Here is a 19,281-nt window from a genome sequence, read left to right on the forward strand (position 1 = left end):
AAAGTAGCAGAGGGAAGAGTGGAAGCAAGAGCGTGTGTGTATAATTATGTGAGTGTCTGGCTAAAGTACAATTTGTATGATCTCTCTGTCTCTCTCGGATCCATCCCATAATTGCACACTTTGAGCTGCCATAGAAACAGCATAACAGCATTCCTAATTTCCTTTGCCCAGCATGCATTTAACCATGCTGTAAGATGGAATATATCATCCACTGTAGGCCACTTGCTAGCTAGCCAATATGAATTACACCCTCTGTTCAGATCAATCAGCTGGGTGCTTATTCAATGAGGAAGTTACTCTGAAGTGAACCAGTAATACTCTCCCAAATGCCATCAATATCATTTCCCCTGTGATAATAACCATGATTTCACATTCTGCATACAACATCAATCAGGGGATGAATAAATTCATTTTTTGGACAGATGTGTTTGTGATACTAATGCAATTTATTAGACTTGGCCTGGGCTACAAATGCTCCTTGTTTTGTATAAGTAAACACGAACACACACACCATATTGTGTGTATGCGCATACGTGCGTACATCTATGCATAATGTCAAGACTGAGTGTGTAGTGTGTCATTATGAGGGTTAAACTCCAGTGTTTAATGACCCACAGTTTGTCACCTCCTCCTGTGATAGACCAGCCAGGAATAATGACTGAGTCCCAGACACTGAGTGACTCCATTGTAATTAACCAACATTAGATTACATTACAACGCCTCGTTTCATGGCTGTCTATTGTTACCATTCTCCTTAGTTTAGTCGATGGAGCCAGCTGGATTGTTCAGATTTCGTAACTAGTGCTTGGAATGCCAAGACTTAATGTGATGAATGCCAAGACTTATTGTGATGAATGCCAAGACTTATAGTGATGAATGCCAAGACTTATTGTGATGAATGCCAATACTTATTGTGATGAATGCCAAGACTTATTGTGATGAATGCCAAGACTTATTGTGATGAATGCCAAGACTTATTGTGATGAATGCCAAGACTTATTGTGATGGATGTCAAGACTTATTGTGACGAATGCCAAGACTTATTGTGACGAATGCCAAGACTTATTGTGACGAATGCCAAGACTTATTGTGATGAATGCCAAGACTTATTGTGATGAATGTCAAGACTTATTGTGATGAATGTCAAGACTTATTGTGACGAATGCCAAGACTTATTGTGATGAATGTCAAGACTTATTGTGACGAATGCCAAGACTTATTGTGACGAATGCCAAGACTTATTGTGACGAATGCCAAGACTTATTGTGACGAATGCCAAGACTTATTGTGACGAATGCCAAGACTTATTGTGACGAATGCCAAGACTTATTGTGACGAATGCCAAGACTTATTGTGACGAATGCCAAGACTTATTGTGACGAATGCCAAGACTTATTGTGACGAATGTCAAGACTTATTGTGACGAATGCCAAGACTTATTGTGACGAATGCCAAGACTTATTGTGATGAATGTCAAGACTTATTGTGATGAATGCCAAGACTTATTGTGATGAATGCCAAGACTTATTGTGACGAATGCCAAGACTTATTGTGACGAATGTCAAGACTTATTGTGATGAATGCCAAGACTTATTGTGATGAATGCCAAGACTTATTGTGATGAATGCCAAGACTTATTGTGATGAATGCCAAGATGGCCAAAACATCAAGGAGTGAAAGCTGCACCTGTATTTCCTTCCAGTGTAAAGATATCCACAAACACATTCAATGATAAAAAGGAAGTACTTAGATGGATGTTTTTTGTTAGGTTGTTGTGGCATTGGATAGGTAGCTGGGGAAGCTAAGTATAGCACACTGGGAACCAACGCAGCATCTGTTTATGAAGCCGGCGTTGCTTAGCAAACGAGTGTCATGCCAACCGGCAATCCGGTAGCATTCGTGGCGCCGAGCTCCATGGCGACGCCTGGGTTCCCATGTGGCAGCAACGGTAACAAGAGCTCAAAAACAATCAGCGTAGCCATCTCCACATGGTGTTAAACTTCACACTCCATCCTAACCGCAAACAAGGCTTCTGGACTAACTTCTAACTAGGTAACTTTTGTTTCTTATTCCACCAACCTGGAGAGTCAAACACTGCACACAGAGAGACAAATCAACTCAACAGACTGTGGTTCAACACAAACTGTGGCTTTGGATCTGTTGTGGAGCCCAAAGGCTTTTAAACATGGAGCCAAAGAGCTAATGTAATCCCACAGGATAAAATCAACTCACACCCAATCAATATTCAAATGCACGATGGCTACTCTGTCTTCATAGTCTTTCTTTCTGCCCTTCCTCCTCTTTCCCTCTCTTTTGTTCCTCCCTCTTAGGCTAATCTCTCTTGCTCTATTGTCACTGTGTCTGGCACTCCCTCTCTCTCTCTCTCTCTCTCTCTCCATTTACCCATCCATCGATTGCTCTTCTATATCTCTTTCTCTCCTTGTCTGAATTATGGTGTGCACCACTCAGGGTCAATCTGGTCAGTCTGTCTGTCTGTCTGTAGTTCCCCAAAGTTGTGTCACTTTTGTCAACAAGTATCCACCCACGGGTGGATTCAATGTCCCAGAAGATGATCCTTCAATGCATTGAGATGGAATAACCTTCTCTTGCTCCAGCTCTTTTTCTCTTCCTCTAACTTTTGAACATTCTGGAATATTCGGCATGTCCCAGAATGCTTTACTACTATAGCCCATAGAAAGACATTGAATAACACATTCATAAATGGCAAAAATAGTAAAAAATGAACTTTAAGGAATAAGGTTTTGAAGTGTCTGTCCTATATCAAGGAGATATAAGAAAGCTCAGGAAATATATATATATATTTATCCCCTTATTTTTAAGAAAGCTCAGGAAATATATATATATTTATCCCCTTACTTTTGTTGGCACAAAACTACCTCCATACCTCCATTCATTTGTATGAGTTACCTTTAGACGAGTCCCGTGACACTTGTGGTGAACACCATCTTGTTCGTGAGAGTCTCCCCTTTCTACAGTGGGGTCATATTAGTTTGTAGCCCAAAACGGTTTGGACAAAAGTTGGCACATTAGTGTTACCGACTACAAACGAGTCCTTTTCGGATGCCCCAGACGTTTTCGTGAGAAGACCGTTTTCCGGAATGCTTCATGGTCTACAAACAGCACTGTAGCTCTGTCACTTTGCACCGCTGATGAGGAAGGGCGACATAGGAGGATGTTGTGAATTGAGACGCAACCCATGCAAAAAAAACCACATCTCCAGCTTAAAATTAAACTGACAGATTTTTATGGGGATTTTTGTATAACGTTACTTAGATTGTCAGGTCAGTACAAACCCCCCAAGCTGAGTGTCAATGCATATTATCATCTAAAACTTTGTAATAACTGCATTATTTAATGGATGGAAGTCTGGCACCTGTGAACATAACATCACATCTCTACGCAGCTCTGACGACTTGGACTACAGGGCCAGTCTAAGACTGGTGTAAAAAGGGGAATAAATAATGAATGAAGAGACAGAGAGAGAGACAGACAAAGGTGGCCACGGTATCAAAGACAGCAGGCGTCTGGAGCGATATAAGTCAAAGAGAGGTCAGATCTATCCAGTAGGTACCATGTAGAAAGACCACACACACGCGCACACACACACACACACACACACACACACACACACACACACACACACACACACACACACACACACACACACACACACACACACACACACACACACACACACACACAAACACACACACGCACACGCACTAAGCACTAAGCACTAAGCACTAAGCACTAAGCACCAAGCACTTTCAGTCAGTGATATTAACCAGGGACAGCCCTAGAAAGCCCTGTAGTGAGAGTGTGCTATTGAGAATGTGTGGGCTCTTCCATTTGTGCACCGGAGTAATGACAGAGGTAATCTGAGCATACTAAAGCGGGGGAGGCTCTGAGTCATAGGAACAGAGAGAGAGAGACCAGAAAAAGAGAGGAGAGGACGGGAGGGGAAGAGAAAAAGAGACCAGAGTTTCTCAGAAGCCTATTTATGAAGTGAAAAATGTCCTTCTTTTCAACAATGAGTGTTAAGCATCCATTTCCCACTGCCCTGCAGTAACAAATCACGGAGGAGCGCCACAGGATACGGAGACAATATAAATAGAGAGAGACAGAGGAAGAAAAAGAAAGGGAGTGTAACGTTTGTCGTCCTCGTCTGAGGAGGAGTAGGAGAGATCGGACCAATATGTAGCGTGGTACGTGTCCATGTTAATTTATTCCCCAGAACACTCAACAAAATAACAACGGAGAATGAAACTAAACAGTTCTGAAAGGTGACATACACTAAACAGAAAACATTCACCCACAAAACACAGGTGGGAAAAGGCTACCTAAGTATGATTCTCAATCAGAGACAACGAACGACACCTGCTTCTGATTGAGAACCATACCAGGCCAAACACATAAACACAACATAAACCCCAACTCACGCCCTGACCATACTAACACAAAGACAAAATAAAGGAACTAAGGTCAGAACGTGACAGGGAGGGCAAGGTGAGAGTGAGGGAAAGAAAGATATGAGGGCTAACATGCTGACCACACTGCTCGTATTACATGCGCAAGCGTTGCAAAAAAAATAAGTAGCCAAGAGCTAAAATAGAAGTCCCAGCCCATCTCCTCATTGGTTTTTAGGAGCCTATACCCATGTGGATGATTGAAAGTTGAACTGAGGTCCACACTCCAGTCCAGTAGTAGTAATGCACCTTAAAGTTGGTTGCCAACTGCCATATAAAGTCCAAAGAAGAAGAAGAAGACTGGGGGAGAGATCACTAGAAACTAACTCGGTTTACCATTTTATCAGTGGATTAATTGTCGGAGGAGAGGACCTTGTGCATTTCAGGTAAAATAACCCAACGTTTTTTTCCCAGGACAAATTAGCTAGCAACAGCAAGCTAGCTAGCTAAATGGACATGAATGTTTCATGCATTTTGACCTGTCCCCAAATAAATATAAGTGGTTCAGAGTTTGTTTTGATATTTCAACCTGCGTCCTGATCGCGTCTGGTGTGGATGGACAAAAACGTGGGATGCACGCGCATGCCCGGTCTAGTCAGCATGTGAGAAGAACTGACAGGGGGAAAGAGAAGAGCTGACAGAGGGAAAGTGTCACACCCTGGCCTTAGAGATCCTTTTATTTCTCTATTTGGTTAGGTCAGGGTGTGACTAGGGTGGGCATTCTAGTTTTTCATTTCTAGGTTGGCCTAGTATGGTTCCCAATGAGAGGCGGCTGTCTATCATTGTCTCTGATTGGGGATCATATTTAGGCAGCCTTTTCCACCTGTTGTGTGTGGGATCTTGTTTTTGTATTGTAGCCTTTTTGCACTACAAAGTTGCACGTTTGTTTTGTTACTCTTTATTGTTTTGTTGCTGGTTCACATTAATAAACATGAGGAACGCCTTCCACGCCTCACCTTGGTCCAATCCTTCCAACAACGATCGTTATAGAAAGAGAGGAACTGACAGGGGGAAAGAGAAGAACTGACAGGGGGAAAGAGAAGAACTGACAGGGGGAAAGAGAGGAGCTGACAGGGGGAAAGAGAAGAGCTGACAGGGGGAAAGAGAAGAACTGACAGGGGGAAAGAGAAGAACTGACAGGGGGAAAGAGAAGAACTGACAGGGGGAAAGAGAAGAACTGACAGGGGGAAAGAGAAGAGCTGACATGGGGAAAGAGAAGAGCTGACAGGGGGAAAGAGAAGAACTGACAGGGGGAAAGAGAAGTGCTGACAGGGGGAAAGAGAAGAGCTGACAGGGGGAAAGAGAAGAACTGACAGGGGGAAAGAGAAGAGCTGACAGGGGGAAAAGAGAAGAAAGAGAAGAACTGACAGGGGGAAAGAGAAGAGCTGACAGGGGGAAAGAGAAGAACTGACAGGGGGAAAGAGAAGAACTGACAGGGGGAAAGAAAAGAGATGACAGTGGGAAAGAGAGGAACTGACAGGGGGAAAGAAAATAACTGACAAGGGGAAAGAGAAGAAAGAGAAGAACTGACAGGGGGAAAGAGAAGAGCTGACAGGGGGAAAGAGAAGGAAGAGAAGAACTGACAGGGGGAAAGAGAAGAACTGACAGGGGGAAAGAGAAGAGCTGACAAGGGGAAAGAGAAGAGCTGACAGGGGGAAAGAGAAGAACTGACGGGGAAAGAGAAGAACTGACAGGGGGAAAGAGAATAGCTGACAGGGGGAAAGAGAAAAACTGACAGGGGGAAAGAGAAGAACTGACAGGGGGAAAGAGAAGAGCTGACAGGGGGAAAAGAGAATAATTAGACAGATGGAAGTTGGAGAATAAGAGAGAACAGAAAGAGAGGAGAGGGGGAAGGATTGAGAGAAAGAAAGATCAGAGTGGAAACAGGGGGTTTGTGTATATGTATGTGTCTACAACTTCTATTTGGGAGAGCTGATAACAGAAGCACAAATCTAATGACACTAAGAAACATGGCTGACCCACTGACATAACAAAGAAGTTATCAGAGAGATTTACTGCTTTGATGACAGACTGATTTATGTCATTACATTAGACTAGAATAATGCCCAGGTAACATTCTCGTAACGTTATTAGAATGTTTGTTTGGTCAATGACCAGAGTCTTTGTTTGGGCACTTGGACTTTAGCTAAGGGCAAACCCAGATATAGTCCTAACTATGAGGGACAGTCTAGAAATGTAAGCTGATACAGAAGTCATTGGGTTTAAGAGCTAAGTTAAGAGCTACGAGCTAAGTTAAGGGATCAGTGACTTGACACTGCAAATTTGTATGTAAGTTTGGATGCACTGCAAGCTCAAGGCAGAAAGAGATGAGAGACAAGAAGAAGGAGAGAAAGAGAGAGAGAAGACGTGTCTAGACTTGACAGTTCATGCAGCTTTAGTATTTTGATCATAGAGTTCTGATCATGGAATTCATGCATCTACTGTACACCTAAATTTAAGGTGTACATTTAAGGTGTACACCTACATACACCTACCTTGTCCACTGTCACACCCTTACCTTAGAGAGCCTTTTTTATGTCTCTTTTTGGTTTGGTCAGGGTGTGATTTGGGTGGGCATTCTATGTCCTTTATTTCTATGATTTGTGTTTCTATGTGTTGGCCGGTTATGGTTCTCAATCAGGGACAGCTGTCTATCGTTATCTCTGATTGGGAATCATATTTAGGTAGCCCTTTTTCCCTCCTTTCAGTGTGGGTAGTTGACTTTTGTTAGTGGAACTATAGCCCTGTAAGCTTCACGGTCGTTTCTTTGTTGGCGACATTTACCTAAATAAACAGAAATGTACGCTCACCACGCTGGACTTTGGTCCACTTCTTACGACGCCCGTGACATCCACAGTGTGTCCGGATTCCCTTTTCCAACGCTATATTCAAATGCCAGTATGCATTCTACAAACATTGAAATAGGCTAAATATGATAACACAACAACAACTGATTGCAGTAGCTAACTAACTGTAGATAACTAGCCAGCTAAAGTCTGTAGCTAGCCAGCAAGCTAGCAAGCAACGCTAAAAGGATTGCAAACGGGTTAGCATTATTTTTCTAAATATTAGCTAGCTGCCTAGCATTTATGTGGCCAGTAAACAAGTTCCTTACACGGTAGGAATGTATTTCCACCAACATTATAATGAAAAGGTGCCTCTCGGGCACAAAACACACGCTTTCTGGAGACTTGTGGGATGAGTGCTGATGACATCGTCCACTGTATGTGCTGGAGGCCTGATGGCATCTAGACTGAGGAGAAAACCCGTACACAATGCATCCCTGACCACCTCCTGAAGTGGTCAGACAGATCTGAACACAATCACACCACATTAGAGGTCGACCGATGATGATTTTTCAATGCTGATACAGATACCGATTAATCGGACGATTTTTATATATTCGTAATAATGAGAATTACAACAATACTGAATGAACACTTATTTTAACTTAATATAATACATCAATAAAATCAATTTAGTCTCAAATAAATAATGACACATGTTCCATTTGGTTAATGCAAAAACAAAGCGTTGGAGAAGAAAGTATAAGTGCAATATGTGCCATGTAAGAAAGCTAACGTGAGTTAGCTTGAGTTTCTTGCTCAGAACATGAGAACATATGAAAGCTGGTGGTTCCTTTTAACATGTGTCTTCAATATTCCCAGGTAAGAAGTTTTAGGTTGTAGTTATTATAGGACTATTTCTCTCTATACCATTTATATTTCATACACCTTTGACTATTGGATGTTCTTATAGGCACTTTAGTGCGTCCCAAACTGCTGCATATACCCTGACTCTGTTGCACAGAACGCAAGAGAAGAGACACAATTTCCCTAGTTAAAATAAATTCATGTTAGCAGGCAATATTAACTAAATATACAGGTTTAAAAATATATACTTGTGTATTGATTTTAAGAAAGGCATTGATGTTTATGGTTAGGTACACATTGGTGCAACGAAGGTGCTTTTTCGCTAATTCGCTTGTCAAATCACCCGTTTGGTGAAATAGGCTGTGATTCAATGATAAATTAACAGGCACAGTATTGATTATATGCAACACAGGACAAGCTAGATAAACTAGTAATATCATCAACCATGTGTAGTTAACTAGTGATTATGTTGAGATTGATAGTTTTTTCTAAGATAAGTTTAATTCTAGCTAGCACCTTACCTTGGCTCCTTGCTGCACTCGATAACAGGGAGTCAGCCTGCCAAGCAGTCTCCTCGTGGAGTGCAATGTAATCGGCCATAATCTGTGTCCAAAAATGCCAATTACCGATTGTTTTGAAAACTTGAGTTCTGCCCTAATTAATCGGCCATTCCGATTAATCGGTCGACCTCTACACCACATAGCCACTTTAATGCGTCTAGACCCGCCTTTTCAATGCGATCTTCGTATTCTGACAGCAGAAGTCAGAGGTGTAGACACGACCAGAGAGAGATAGAGACAGGGAAGGGGGGGATGCAGGAATGAGAAAGAGAAGGCCCTGCATTATGGGAAAGAATGTGGGCATGACAGGGAGCGAGAGAAAGTAAGGAGGAAGACAGAAAGAGGCAAAGAGCCATGAGGTGAGCCCTGCACATGTACAGCTGGTGCTCATGCCCTCAGGGTGCCTGCACAGTCACAGCCGCATCTGGCACACCATCAGATACCCTGCCAATGTCTGCCAAACAAGCAGACCAGAAAGAGAGAGCTAGAGAGCGAGAGAGAGAGAAAGCGGAAAAGGAAAGAAGCGGAAACTGAAAGAGAGACAGCAGAGAAGGAGAGATGGAAAGAGAGGAAGTGAGAATATCCAGCCTCTCTCCACCACACCCTGTCCTCCTCATTATATAGCCCTAATTAAGGATCAGTGATCTCATCTCAGTCTCCCTCTGTGAGAGTAGGGGAAGCAGGGCATGTGTGTGTGTGTGTGTGTGTCTAAGTGTCTAAAAGTGTCGTAGTATGTGTTTTTAAAAGTGTGAGTGTGTATGCGTGTGCATTTGGGTGTGTGTTTCTAAAACAGTTGCTCCCATCTTCACTTACCCCTTATTACAGGAAGGAAACCCTGTCTATTGCCAACCTCTCCATCTTGACCATCCTCTGTATCACACCACAACAGACCCTGTTATCTCCACATCCTCTCTACATTCATCATCCTTTGTATCACACCACAACAGACCCTGTTATCTCCACATCCTCTCTACCTTCACCATCCTCTGTATCACACCACAACAGACCCTGTTATCTCCACATCCTCTCTACATTCATCATCCTTTGTATCACACCACAACAGACCCTGTTATCTCCACATCCTCTCTACCTTCACCATCCTCTGTATCACACCACAACAGACCCTGTTATCTCCACATCCTCTCTACCTTCAACATCATCTGTATCACACCACAACAGACCTGGCTGTTATCTCCACATCCTCTCTACCTTCAACATCAGCTGTATCACACCACAACAGACCCTGTTATCTCCACCACCCTCTGTATCACACCACAACAGACCCTGTCATTTCCACCATCCTCTCTTTGACACCACAACAAACTAGGAAAACGACTTTCCTGAAGCGGATCCTGTGTTTTGCCCACCACCCAGGACAATGGATCGGATCCCAGCAGGCGAACCATAACAACGACGCCGTAAAAGGGGCAGACGAAGTGGTCTTCTGGTCAGGCTCCGGAGACGGGCACATCGTGCACCACTCCCTAGCATACTACTCGCCAATGTCCAGTCTCTTGACAACAAGGTTGATGAAATCCGAGCAAGGGTTGCCTTCCAGAGAGACATCAGAGACTAACGTTCTTTGCTTCACGGAAACATGGCTCACTCGAGACACGCTATGGAAGTCGGTACAGCCAGCTGGTTTCTTCACGCATTGCGCTGACAGAAACTAGCATCTTTCTGGTAAGAAGAGGGGCGGGGGGGGTATGCCTTATGATTAACATGACTCATCTCTAGCCACTTTAATATTGGAAAAATGGATGTAAAAAAATGTATCACTAGCCACTTTAAACAATGCCACTTAATATAATGTTTACATACACTACACTACATATCTCATATGTATATACTGTACTCTATACCACCTACTGCATCTTGCCATCTTCATGTAATACATGTATCACTAGCCACTTTAAACTATGCCACTTTTATATGTTTACATACCCTACATTACTCATCTCATATGTATATACTGTACTCGATACCATCTACTGCATCTTGCCTATGCCGTTCTGCACCATCACTCATTCATATATCTTTATGTACATATTCTTCATCCCTTTACACTTGTGTGTATAAGGTAGTTGTTGTGAAATTGTTAGGTTAGATTACTCGTTGGTTATTACTGCATTGTCGGAACTAGAAGCACAAGCATTTTGCTACACTCGCATTAACATCTGATAACCATGTGTATGTGACAAATAAAATGTGATTTAATTTGAGCATCAAGAGTTGCCACTGAATCAGACTGAAAGAACAGACAGGCATCACATCAACCTGCTCCTAACCCAAAATGGCTGCTTATTAAGTTAATGACAGCAGCCAACATTTTAATTGAATTGTGCCGGCTCGACAATCACATTCGCCCCTCGCGCTTAGCCACCAGAGACGGCTACCATAGTAACAAAAGGGAAATGCCTCTATCAGTTTCTCAGACATCTGGGAAAGGAACAGAATACATCGGGGGTGCAAAGATGTACAGAACAGGTTGATCTTTTGGGCTAGTGGAAACCTAGTCAGTTGCACAACTGAATGCAATCAACTGAAATGTGCCTTCCACATTTAACCCAACCCCTTTGAAACAGGTGTGGGGGCTGCCTTAATCGATGTCATCAGTGCCCGTGGAGCAGTCCTTGCTCAAGGGCAGAATAGCAGATTTTTCCACCTTGCTGGCTCGGGGATGTGAACAAGCAACCTTGCGGTTACTGTCCCAACGCTCTAACTGTTAGGCTACCTGCAGCCTAGTGTGACAGAGAAGAAATGTACTACTGTGCATATCGGACTAAGAGGATAATTCAGTGGGGTCTTCCTTCGAGAAAGTTGCCGATAAAATATAATGAGTAGAGATGACAATATTTATGATTCTACATGGCAGAGTACAATGTCTTTTCTACATGATGCATTTTTATCTGAACACTCACAGGTTGCACCTTTCTGAATAAGTTAAGTGATAAGAATAGAATCTACATTTTTCCGGAAATCAGAGGACATTGTTTTAAATTAATTCAGTTGTACCTTGCCACATTGCACACTATCACATCTAATATGACTAGCTAGCATTGTTGCCATGGCAGCATTGCAAAACATGACCTCTCAAAAGAAACAAACCTAAATGTATTAGATGATACAGAATAACAGCTGAAATGAATTCACTTTCCGTTTCTTCTTGACAAGTAACACGGACATCCTGTTTTCTTTCCTATGTTCTGTGGTATAGTGTGTAGCAGGCCATTGTGTTGATGGAAGTCTTTGAGAGAGCTAGCGTGTTCATATTGGAGTATTTGAAGGTAGAGAAGGGAGAGAGACTGTTATAGTGAGAGAGCTAGAGACAGAGCTAGAGAGAGAGAGCTGTTGAATGGGCCCAAATAGGAGCCTGGTGTTGTGAGAGGAGAGTGGTCCTGGTTGAATAGTGTAATAGGGCCTGGTGTTGTGAGAGGAGAGTGGTCCTGGTTGAATAGTGTAATAGGGCCTGGTGTTGTGAGAGGAGAGTGGTCCTGGTTGAATAGTGTAATAGGGCCTGGTGTTGTGAGAGGAGAGTGGTCCTGGTTGAATAGTGTAATAGGGCCTGGTGTTGTGAGAGGAGAGTGGTCCTGGTTGAATAGTGTAATAGGAGCCTGGTGTTGTGAGAGGAGAGTGGTCCTGGTTGAATAGTGTAATAGGGCCTGGAGTTGTGAGAGGAGAGTGGTCCTGGTTAAATAGTGTAATAGGGCCTGGTGTTGTGAGAGGAGAGTGTTTCTGGTTGAATAGTGTAATAGGAGCCTGGTGTTGTGACAGGAGAGTGGTCCTGGTTGAACATTGTAATAGGAGCCTGGTGTTGTGACAGGAGAGTGGTCCTGGTTGAATAGTGTAATAGGAGCCTGGTGTTGTGAGAGGAGAGTGTTCCTGGTTGAATAGTGTAATAGGGCCTGGTGTTGTTGTCTCACTAAGGGGCCTAATGGATGATAGAATGGTCTGGAACACTACTGTCATGGCACACACACAAACAGGAACACATGCAGGTGCACACACTCAGAGATGGATACAGACACGTGCATGTACACACAAACACACTCGGTCATCCCTCTCTTTCTGTGGGTAATTATCACACACGCTCAACGCCCTCCCTTTCTCCCACGGTCAGCTCACACTGTGGATCAGGCATCCTAAATCCCCCTTAATGTAGTCTAACTATCTACAGTCTACAGTGTATATCTCTAAAACAGTCAGGTCTACATATCGATCTACAGTCAGGTCTCTCTATCTATCTACAGTCAGGTATCTCTATCTATCTACAGTCAGGTATCTCTATCTATCTACAGTCAGGTATCTCTATCTATCTAGTCAGGTCTCTCTATCCATCTACAGTCAGGTCTCTATATCTATCTACAGTCAGGTATCTCTATCTATCTACAGTCAGGTATCTCTATCTATCTACAGTCAGGTCTCTCTCTCTATCTACAGTCAGGTCTCTCTATCTAGCTACAGTCAGGTCTCTCTCTCTATCTACAGTCAGGTCTCTCTATCTAGCTACAGTCAGGTCTCTCTCTCTATCTACAGTCAGGTCTCTCTCTCTATCTACAGTCAGGTCTCTCTCTCTATCTACAGTCAGGTCTCTATATCTATCTACAGTCAGGTCTCTCTATCTATCTACAGTCAGGTATCTCTATCTATCTACAGTCAGGTATCTCTATCTATCTACAGTCAGGTCTCTCTCTCTATCTACAGTCAGGTCTCTCTATCTATCTACATTCAGATCTCTATATATATCTACATTCAGATCTATCTCTCTATCTATCTATCTACAGTCAGGTCTCTCTATCTATCTACAGTCAGGTCTCTCTATCTATCTACAGTCAGATCTCTATATCTATCTACAGTCAGTTCTCTCTATCTATCTACATTCAGATCTCTATATATATCTACATTCAGATCTATCTCTCTATCTATCTATCTACAGTCAGGTCTCTCTATCTATCTACAGTCAGGTCTCTCTATCTATCTACAGTCAGATCTCTATATCTATCTACAGTCAGTTCTCTCTATCTATCTACATTCAGATCTCTATATATATCTACATTCAGATCTATCTCTCTATCTATCTATCTACAGTCAGGTCTCTCTATCTATCTACAGTCAGGTCTCTCTATCTATCTACAGTCAGATCTCTATATCTATCTACAGTCAGTTCTCTCTATCTATCTACAGTCAGATCTATCTCTCTATCTATCTATCTATCTACAGTCAGGTCTCTCTATCTATCTACAGTCAGGTCTCTCTATCTATCTACATTCAGATCTATCTCTCTATCTATCTATCTATCTACAGTCAGGTCTCTCTATCTATCTACAGTCAGGTCTCTCTATCTATCTACAGTCAGTTCTCTCTATCTATCTACAGTCAGATCTCTATATATATCTACAGTCAGTTCTCTCTATCTATCTACAGTCAGGTCTCTCTATCTATCTACAGTCAGTTCTCTCTATCTATCTACAGTCAGGTCTCTCTATCTATCTACAGTCAGTTCTCTCTATCTATCTACAGTCAGTTCTCTCTATCTATCTACAGTCAGTTCTCTCTATCTATCTACAGTCAGGTCTCTCTATCTATCTACAGTCAGTTCTCTCTATCTATCTACAGTCAGGTCTCTCTATCTATCTACAGTCAGTTCTCTCTATCTATCTACAGTCAGTTCTCTCTATCTATCTACAGTCAGGTCTCTCTATCTATCTACAGTCAGTTCTCTCTATCTATCTACAGTCAGGTCTCTCTATCTATCTACAGTCAGATCTCTATATATATCTACAGTCAGATCTATCTCTCTATCTATCTATCTACAGTCAGGTCTCTCTCTCTATCTACAGTCAGGTCTATTTCTCTGTCAATCACTATAAGCAGATTCAGTTCCGCCTCATTACCCTGAGGGCCACTGGCAGGTCAGTCTGCTCATTAATCCTCCATGCAAACACTCCACTGGCCATTGTTCATCGCCCAACCTGCCCCTCGCCACTTGCCAGGAACATCATTATAAGTAACAATTTGTTCTCAACCGACTCAAAATCAGCTGCATGTGTTTATTAATAATGTCTTCTAGTCAAAATACCTTAGCCATCCCCCTTTCTCTCCCTCCATCCCCTCTCCAACCATCTCTCCCATCCTCCATCCCTCTTTCTCTATTCCTCTCTTTCTCTCCCTCATCCCCCTCTCCAACCATCTCTCCCATCCTCCATCCCTCTCTTTCTCTATTCCCTCCTTTCTCTCCCTCCATCCCCCTCTCCAACCATCTCTCCCATCCTCCATCCCTCTCTTTCTCCATTCCTCTCTTCTTCTTCCACATATCACTCCCCCCCTTCTCTCTCCTTCCCTCCCTCAATCCACACGTCCAGTGAAGAGTTAAACATTCAGAACTGAACACCCTCTGTGACGCGTGCAGGTGAAACCTGACAGATGGTGTTTATCAGAGCTCAGAACAAATGTTGCATTACATCTCTATCTATCTCCATCTATTTACCCCATTACCTAATCTATCAGCAGTGTGTGTGTGTGTCTAACAGTGTGTGTCAGCATTGTATTTTTATCACAATGCGAAACAAAGAAAACAACTATCTCGTTAAAACCTGACTGCAATTATTGTGATGTGAGAAAAACAAAGGGGCTGATGACTGACAGGGTCATTAACACCTGCTACCACGGCAACCCACAGACTTAATTGAATTCTGGCCCAAGCCAGATCGATCCTGATTGATCGAGACAAACAATGCCTGGGGACTTTAATTGACTTTACTCAGGTGGTGGTAGGAGAAAGTTATGTGGATGGGATAGGTATTATACAGAGGGCATCAGGACACAGCGAGGAGAACTTTGAGTCTGACATTGTCTAGTCATAAAGGAAAATATGGCAGTATGATATTTGTTAACCACAAGTGGGATTTGCCCCCCTTTCGCCCTAAGCCTATCACTAACCTAATTCAACAACAAATAGCTCGCATTCTTGGTCATCATTTCCGATATCATCAATTTGCCTTTTCTAACACGGTCTATTGAAGTCTCAGCGCTATAAGGATTTCCACACACATTTAATCCAGTTGAAACATACTGAGAATGTACTCAATTATGGGCTACTGCTGTTGGTCAGTCTTTCATTTTGAAAGGGACTAATTTATCCAATCTGTGAAATGAAGCCAATCTGTGCAATGATGCGATGAATCAAGTGCGAGTGAGAAACAACAACCTGCAGACACTGCAGCCCTCCAGGAGATGGGTTTCATACCCTTCTTTCTTGGTATTAAGGTGCGTGTGTGTGTGACTTTGTCTGCATCTATGTGTGTGTGTGTGTGTGTGTGTGTGTGTGTGTGTGTGTGTGTGTGTGTGTGTGTGTGTGTGTGTGTGTGTGTGTGTGTGTGTGTGTGTGTGTGTGTGTGTGTGTGTGTGTGTGTGTGTGTGTGTGTGTGTGTGGACTGCTATGAACTGGTACTCACCTTGAGAGCACGAGAACGGTTGGCCAGGAGATTCTCGATGTTCCCCGCTGCATTAGCCACCAGCTGGCTGGCATCGTTGGACCCCACACTGAAGTACTTCCTGTGGCTCTGGAAGATCTGCACCAATCAGGAGATAGAGGGTCAAAGGTGACAGTGAAGCAATCAAGAGAGAGAAACAAGGGTCAAAGGTGACACTGGACCAATCAGGAGAGAGTGATACTTGGATAAAATATTGACATTGTGTATCTTAGAATTGTACCTATGAGGATAGTCACAAAAAATGTACTTGATTGCATTTATTTGCAGGGACAATGAACACAATAATCCAAATGTATGTAAATGTGTCAGATGTGTCAAATGTGTCAAATCATGATGACACCACTGTGTGTACAATGCCAGTGTAAATCAGGCAACATTATGCCACATTGGAGCACAACGGCAAACACCATTTACTGAATATGGAATATGTTTCAGCAAGAGGAATTAAACAATAAAAAACCAGAAATGCCAAACAGCCAATTATTTAGCAGCCGGAGGGGCTTTCTAGGTCCGACATTAAAACCACAGGCCTGTAGTATGTGAATGTGTGTGCGGGCACGCGCGTGTGTGTGTGTGTGTCTAAGTCTGTGTATGGAAGTGTGTGTTTACTTAGCTAACCTCTGTGGGGCTGTGCTATGTGTTTCTGCTTGTCCATGAGTAATGATACTGATGGTTATTCTCCACATGCTCTTTCTGCTTACAAGCAAATACAATCCCCTCCCCTGTGTAGTAAACAAAGCAGCCATGCTGCCAGAGGTCTCAATGAAGGAAACCTACATGTATTCTACTGCAACAGGACAAAGGAATGTACAGTCGACCATTAATATTATCCCACTCTCTATCTATATATATATGCTATTGGGTCAAGATTAGGTCATAAAGTCTAGCTATTTTCCCTCACCCCATGAGCATCAAATGATGCCTGCGACAGGAAATTAGCTCCAAACGTGGTATAACACCATCATGGTAAAGATGTCTGCTGTTTTTTATCTTCTAAATGTCTGTGATGACAAGCAGGGCAAGAGGCAGCCCTGATATGGTGTCTGTTATGGGTATTTTCCTGAGAATACTGTGTTGCTCAAGGGAAATCATGCCTGTGTGTTGTCCCTGGGACGTCATGCATTGTGTGTGTGTCTGAAAAATGTCATCCAAAAGGAATCTGAAGTACATTGACAATTACTGTGATGATTATTGTGCATTTCATATTTCTTAATTATTTATTCTTTTTTTGTTTTCTGGTTATACATTGTTATTGATTATTGCATTGTTGGGCTATAGGTTTGCAAGAAAGACATTTTCACTGTACTTGTGCATGTGACATTTAAACTAGACATAATTACAGAGGCTCCATATCAGGCCTGGCTAGGCAAGAGGAGGAGAGGTGTCATAGGGTTATAGCAATCAACACAAGGGATGTGTCCCAAAAGGCACCCTATTCCCCATATAGTGCACTACTTATGACCAGAGCCCCCTACATAGGGAATAGGGTGCCATTTGGGATGCAGCCAGAGTAACAGCTCCTCCTAACTGTCCATATCATGTAAGCTTGTTAGGGAAGGGGATAGGGATGTGGTGTTTGGAGTTGACACTGATAGTCCTTGAGTGTGGACATTCCCCTAGCAGAATACTGTAAGCAGATGTCCCACATATCACTAATGAGATGGCACTTTGTAAAGTCCAGATCTGTTGTGACAACCATCATTGTATTGGATGTGACACACATCAAACAGGAGAGGTCAGGAGTATGTGTGCGCATGTGTGTGTGCACGTGTGTGTGTGTGTGCGCGTATATGTGTGTGCGCGTGTGTATATTGATTGTTGAAATCCAGAGTTGTGGATGTGTGACTATGGGGTTGCAAGCTTCCTGTGCGTTTGAGAGGAGTGTGGTGCAATCCTCTCACAGTTTACCCACTGTTCCTAGGCCGTCATTGAAAATAAGAATTTGTTCTTAACTGAATTGCCTAGTAAAATAAAGGTAAAATACATTTAAAATAAATAAAAATATGCACGTTTGTGCACGTCTGTGTTCCTATGTTTACAAGGTGTTTCTGTGTGTCCCACCTGTATGAGGTTCTGCACTCCGCTGGCTGTGTCCGTCAGTGTGACCAACTCCTGCTGCATCTGCTCCACCCATTCCTTTATCCTGAGGAAACAATGAAAGCACCAATCAAAATCATTCAAATTAATTTACTTCCTGTAACTCATCGAATCCGATGCTCAAATGGTTTTACTTAGCCAATCACATTGATATCTCTGAACTGATGTTTTCAGGATCATATTAAATTGGCACCAAACAAAAGACAATGGACTGAAACAGGGAGGGAAATACTGAACTGTTCATTAAGAAACGTTTTGGTTTTTCTGTTGCAAAACAGTTTGCTTCAGTGTGCACTAATAAATAAGACCCTGAAGGTGCAGGACGATCCAATATAAATACGTCTGTCAAATAGAATAAGGAATCAAGTTAGCTCTATGTTACATTTCTATCTGCAAAGCTGTGAATGTTCCGCCTCACTGCATAAATAATCTTGACTTACTTCGATTCGCCAATCACCTTGCAGTAGATACCACATGACGACACATTAACAGAGCAGTTGAGTCAGGCAGTAACAGTACTGCTGACTATCACTTTATGCAAAACATATCTCGCCATGCAGGCTAATAAATTCAGCGGTCTATAAAATAGTCATGTTTACCCTGAGTATATGTGTTTTGACTCCCCATTAACTGTGCAATAGAGTAGATATAGAGAGAGTAGAGGATATATTCATGGTTGTCAGTGGGTGAGTAACAAGGACAGGGGTGAGATAGTAGGTCATGTATGCAGGGATAGTAGAGGGAGAGATTAGTAACAGCAAGACTCCATTCTATCATAATGCTTTATTTTGATTGTGTTAATGAGATACAAATAAACTACCTGTACCCTATAGAGTAACGGAACACTAGTTAACTGGCTCAATAAACTGTCTGTACCCTATAGAGTAACGGAACACTAGTTAACTGGCTCAATAAACTGTCTGTACCCTATAGAGTAACGGAACACTAGTTAACTGGCCTAATAAACTGTATGTACCCTATACAGAAACAG

The 19,281-nt window shown here is 42.5% G+C and overlaps 1 protein-coding gene across 1 annotated transcript in view; it reads right to left on the minus strand.

The window, feature by feature from the left end:
* Nucleotides 1–18,338, minus strand: part of LOC116363560 (voltage-dependent calcium channel subunit alpha-2/delta-1-like) — a gene marked incomplete at its 3' end in the record, with an annotated part of 92,705 nt that extends 74,367 nt beyond the window's left edge. Inside the window, exons 1-2 of the mRNA XM_031817162.1 lie at nucleotides 18,255–18,338; nucleotides 16,155–16,271 (exon numbers count right to left, since the gene is read on the minus strand). Of these exons, the coding sequence (XP_031673022.1) occupies nucleotides 16,155–16,271; nucleotides 18,255–18,314 (177 nt within the window). The remainder of the gene's footprint in view (nucleotides 1–16,154; nucleotides 16,272–18,254) is intronic.
* Between the last annotated feature and the right edge of the window lie 943 nt (nucleotides 18,339–19,281).

This window comes from Oncorhynchus kisutch, unplaced genomic scaffold (genome assembly GCF_002021735.2).
Source record: "Oncorhynchus kisutch isolate 150728-3 unplaced genomic scaffold, Okis_V2 scaffold948, whole genome shotgun sequence".
NCBI lineage: Eukaryota > Metazoa > Chordata > Actinopteri > Salmoniformes > Salmonidae > Oncorhynchus > Oncorhynchus kisutch.